Source organism: Asparagus officinalis, unplaced genomic scaffold (assembly GCF_001876935.1).
Source record: "Asparagus officinalis unplaced genomic scaffold, Aspof.V1 AsparagusV1_Un1500, whole genome shotgun sequence".
Lineage (NCBI taxonomy): Eukaryota > Viridiplantae > Streptophyta > Magnoliopsida > Asparagales > Asparagaceae > Asparagus > Asparagus officinalis.
The window spans coordinates 1-5252 of NW_017973759.1; the positions used below are offsets into that span (position 1 = coordinate 1).

At 50.8% G+C, this 5252-nt stretch overlaps 1 protein-coding gene across 1 annotated transcript; it reads left to right on the forward strand.

Moving 5' to 3' along the window:
* Positions 1–1015: 1015 nt before the first annotated feature.
* On the forward strand, positions 1016–5039 carry LOC109828452 (the record flags this gene model as incomplete). The annotated part of the gene is made up of 5 exons (XM_020395445.1): positions 1016–3180; positions 3267–3461; positions 3541–3915; positions 3995–4150; positions 4227–5039. Coding segments are annotated over 5 exons (3640 nt in total), but the record flags the coding sequence as incomplete, so codon positions are not given.
* Between the last annotated feature and the right edge of the window lie 213 nt (positions 5040–5252).

Consider the following 5252-nt stretch of genomic DNA (forward strand, 5'->3'; position numbering starts at 1 on the left):
AATCGAGACTGCCTTGGGTTCTGGGTCTCCTGACGTAAAGGCTCTTTCCCCTTTTCTTTCTGCTGGACTTTTTTCGTGGCCACAGGCGTAGGGGGAACTGCTACAATACCCAGTTCTGACAATGTCTTGGAAGGGGGAGTGTTGGTACCTAATTGATCGGAAGCATCCGGGTACTTGTAGTGGTACTCGTTCCCGCTCCGAGTGGCGAATGTTTCCTGCTCATCTAACTGCTACAATACCCAGTTCTGACAATGTCTTGGAAGGGGGAGTGTTGGTACCTAATTGATCGGAAGCATCCGGGTACTTGTAGTGGTACTCGTTCCCGCTCCGAGTGGCGAATGTTTCCTGCTCATCTTCAGAAAGTGGGAAGGCCGGAATTCCGTCATCGTCTCTTCCTGGAATAGCGGACACCCCATAACAAGATCTGCCTTTCCCTTTTGATTTCTTCTTGGAAGAGGTCCCAGTCCACTGTTCGTCTCCGATCAGATCTGGATGAACCCAAAGAATTTCGCCATTAGGGGCTGTGTGTGGCACAAGTCCTTTCTGGCGTTGTTTGTGAGGATCATCGTTCACCGTCTTCACTGCTGCTTTTATTACCGGCTCAAGCTGGAACTGGTTCACGGGAAAGGAGCCGAAGCCAATCGTGACTGCATTCGCACCCACTTTCTTCTCCTTTGGCTGCTTCATTGTGATGACCCCGACGTCGATGAGAGCCTGGATCTTGTCCTTAAGAGCATAGCATACCTTGGTGGGGTGGTGCACCGCTCTGTGGAATGCACAGTATTTCGGATCATTAATCCTCTTGGCATCTTCCTGATCCTGAACTGGAGGCAATTTGATTTTATTATTCTCCACGAGGTACTTGAAGATACCAGGAACTTCGTCCTCTCTGAATGAATAAACTTTCGGGAACTTTGGCTCCGAAGCTTTCGGCCTCGGGGTCTGCTGTTGCCACCTTGGTTGTTGAGGTGCCTTTTGCTGCTGCTGCTGATCATGCCCCTACCGGTTGTAGTAGGGAAGTGTTTTCTTCGGCTTCTGCCAGGCAGATCATCGATCCCCTTCCGCAGTTCGACAGAGATCGCTCAGACGAGTTCTGTCGCTTGATAAAGGATGGAGGGCGTCACTGTTTACGCCAACTTATCACCGATGCTCCTCTCACCGCAGACGCCACTTCTACTGAAGCTTTAAAGAAGCCGGGTTTTCTATTCGGGGATCGCACCGAAGATCCTGCCGCGCTGACTCTTGCTGAGGAGCACTGGCTTACCCTTGACGAGGGAGCTCTTTTATATATCCCCTCTATTCCTCGCCAGTGCTCTTTTACTGACTTGGAGAAACAGGCTGTGGGGCGACAGATGTCCTGGCCTCTTACCAATGCTGTTACACACGTTCAGTGCGGATACATTTCTCATCACAAGAGTCCCGGTTCTCTGGGGTATCAATCCATTTGTGGCCTTCGACCCGGGATCATGGGTCTTGACACTGCACCTCCAGGCGAGGTATCGGCGGCCGCTCTCACCGTGAGGAATCGTTTAGCTCATCTGGGAAGACAATTACCTCGACTGGATTACCGATGTTATGGTTGGGCTTCCTCACTGGCTAAGGGATGGTGGACCCGTTTGACCAGTTATGTTCTGGGACGCTGGGAGAGAGACTTGAAGGGTAGTGGATTATATACGCCCATACGGGCTACTATGTATGGACTTCCCGTTAGCTGCCGTCACTTCTTGGCATTGCTCGAGACATATATGCCTGATAGTAATACCTTCTTGACCAGTGGCGGAGAGCTAGGGTTGGCTCTTCATGAGATGCACCAGGTTTCCGGGCTTTCGATGGGAGATTGCCCGTATCAGGAATACTTCCCTTCTAACCAACAGTTGGAGTGTTTGAAGAAGGATACTCCCGATGTGTATGACACTCTCTGGGACCTCACCTGTCATTATCACACCTGTTTGCTCCAGAGTTCTCCTCCAGCGAAGACGAAGAGGAAGATCAGCTTGAAGCAGTTTGCTGTTTACCTGTTTCCTAACTTGGAGGATGATTCCGAGGAGTCCATACATGAGTTAGGCGTTTTGACCCCTGCCGCTATTAATGAGCTGATGGAGAAGAATGAAACTCATTCTTATACCATTGCTAGTGCCGAGGGGGCTTTTCCGGCCGGGACTAAGTTTCGATCGTTCCTCTATCATGCCCAGAAGTCTATCGATCCTCGGTCTCTGTTAGCTGGCTACCTTGCTCTTTGGCTGAAGAAGTGTGTTGTTCCATATCAGTCTTCAGACGCTCTACCCCTCGAGGTGCTCTTCCCTGCGGTCCAGCTAGCTTATGGGAGGGAGCTTTCTCTGCTTCCAGCGATGGTTGCCAGCATCCATTGCGGGCTTAGGGGTGTAGTTCGTGTTCTTACCCAAGTGGGTTCTAAACCCTCGACTGAGCTTACCTGCCCGAAGGTTGAGCTGCCCTACGCTTATTTGATGGCGTGGTTCGTTCTTCACCGTCCGGACTTGATGTCGGCGCCCAGCGCCGTTGATGTTCCCGTTCCTTTCCTACAGCTGTTGGAGGAGAGTAGATGGGTTGGGAAGAAATTTGAAGATGTACAAAAAGAACTTCGAGTTCGCAGGAACTGGGAGTTCTTCAAATGCTTCCCTCGCTTTTCGGGACGTTATGGCGAGGAGTTGACTGATATGGAGAAACCCCGAACTAACCGGACTGCTCTCGACGTCGGTTGTTTCCGCTGGTTGGTGAACATCCGAGTCGGGTATCTTGTTCTCCGGGTGAAGGACCGCTGCCACATAGAGCCTTACCTTCCCTGCCGTTTCGCACGTCAGTTTGGCTATGACCAACTATACGTTGGGAATCCGAGTCGTAGTTTGCGTGTTGAGGGAGGACTCGTTGACGGCGTACGGGCGTGGTTATGGACCATGGTTGGCTGCACCGGGGCTCAGTTTGCTCTTCCCTCCTATAAACGCAAGCCGATGATTACCTTCCTCAGCTGTAAATGGTTCCTCTCTGCCGATGAATCCATAAGTGTGAGGAGTCTTTCGGAACTAGAATCCGATCACTTGGTTCAATCTGCTATGATGGCTGCTCGCAGGGCTGAGCCTGCTCAGAGACAGAGGAAGAAGTCCACCGGAATTCCCGAAGGGGAGTATGCAGATATAGATACCGACCAAGCAGAACTTGATACAGGTTTGTCATGCTCTTTGATCCTCTTTCTCGACTTCAATTGGTATTGGCGAAAGATCTGGTTCATGAGATGATTCTTGTTGTTTCAGGTGGGGTAGCCGACGACCATGGGTCGCTCGCTTCCCGTCGTGCGAAATCCAAGTTTGGTGGCCAAACTTCGCATGACCGCCCCGTTGGTTCTATGAGGGGTGATCCTTCGAAAAGGAAAAAGATTGCCCATAAACCTCATGTTGATCAGCGCTCCCATGGGGTAGATTCAGGAGGCTTTGCCGACGGGGAGGAAGGTAACATTTTGTTGTACCCACTTTTATTGCTTTAAGATGATTTACCTTCCGGGATCCCTGATCCTGTTTCATAATTCAGGGTTCTTCGAGGAGGGCGAGCTTCCACCAGGTCCGGTATTCTCTGGGGCTGACAACATGGACTGCTTCATGCAGCAGGTGTGCGACGCCCTTCGTGATGGCTCCCTGGGCATTGATCTGAACATCGATCTTGGGCAGGCAGATGGTGTTGATCCCACCGGTTCATTTTCAGATATACCTACATCCGGTGCTGCAGGTGTTGCGACAGAAGGGCCAGACGGGGATGGGGCCTCCCCTATTGCAGATTTCGAAGAGCAGGGATATGTTCCTGCACCGGTCTTCCCGAGACCTGACTCTGGACTGTTAGCCGATATGTTAGCTGAACAAGCTCCCACCGGGACTGTGAGACCACTCTTTGAGAGTGATTCATCCACAGGTATATATCCAATTTCCTCTCTTCTTTGCTTGTCTCAGTCTCCATTTTGACTAATAAAGAAGTGCAACTATATGACCAGGCGCTGTACCTGATTCTGCTATAGCTTCGGGTGTTTTCCCGCCTTCGCCTAATACGACTGACTTGCCCACGAGGGTTGATATACCTTCCATGAGCATTCCTGTCGTTACTTCGGAGCCTGTCGAACCCCAACCCGAGGGGATTTCCGCCGGTATAGGTATACCTCGAATTTCCCTTAGGGTCTTTTCGATTGTATTTAATAGTTTCTTGACCTCCCATACTGCTGCTTGCAGGTTCTCGACCGTCTCTATATGAGCAGGTCCATGCTCTCTTGGCCGATACCAATCCAGATGGGGATGTCTTCCGCACTGACCTCGGCTTCTTTACTGCCTTTTATAACGGCGTGATTGATAAGCTTCTGCACAGAGGGTCTTCTTTTGATCAGTTCAGGCGTTCCTTCTCCCGTCACATGATGATGATGAGGGAAGAGGGATATCCGGATTTGGCCGATTCCTTTACAGCTGATTTCGCTGCCCTGGAGTCAGAGATTCGAGAGCTGAGGGAGTTGAAGGCTGGTGGAGCTCCCTCTTTTGCATCTTCTCAGGTGGAGGATAGGTTGACGCAGTGGCATGAACTGCGATCTTCCGTTGGCAGCGAGCTTCGATCACGTGAGCGCACTGTCGAGCAGCTGATGGCCTCTCTGGCGAGGAAAGACACCAGCAGAGCTGAGTTAGTGAGCTCCTTAGATTCCACTCGTGCAGAGATAGCTAGACTGAAGGAGGCCTTGGAACGCGCCGAAGAATCTGCCGCTACCATTTCTGAGGAACTGGTTGGGTTGGAGCGTTCTCGTGAATGGACACTCGACAGGCTGGGATCAGTGCAGGAGGGGTTGATGAAGCTACGACACGAAGCCGCAGAGGTTCTCAACAGTTCCGAAGATTCTGTCCGAGCTAGCCTGCAGGCGGAGTTCGAGCAGGACTATATGGACAGGCTCTCTGGTTTAGAGTCTCATATTCTTAGCCGTCGGTTGCCTTCGGACTAACGAGCTTTTGTTGTATGCTTTTGACTTGATTTATTAATAGAAAATCCGCATTTGCTTCTTTTGTGTTTTCTCTGTATCTCTTCCGAATGACAGATTTATGGGATTTTTGGCAAACCCCCAGCCATCAACGGGTTTGAGGTGCCTTTACCGATTACCGTTTGAATCGGGCTAGCATGCGGATTGTCGAAATCCGTTCCGCATGTAACGTTGTGCTGAGAGAGTAAACTCTCTGAGGCTTTGTGCTATGATCTTGAATACATAGGCTTCGTCTTTCTCA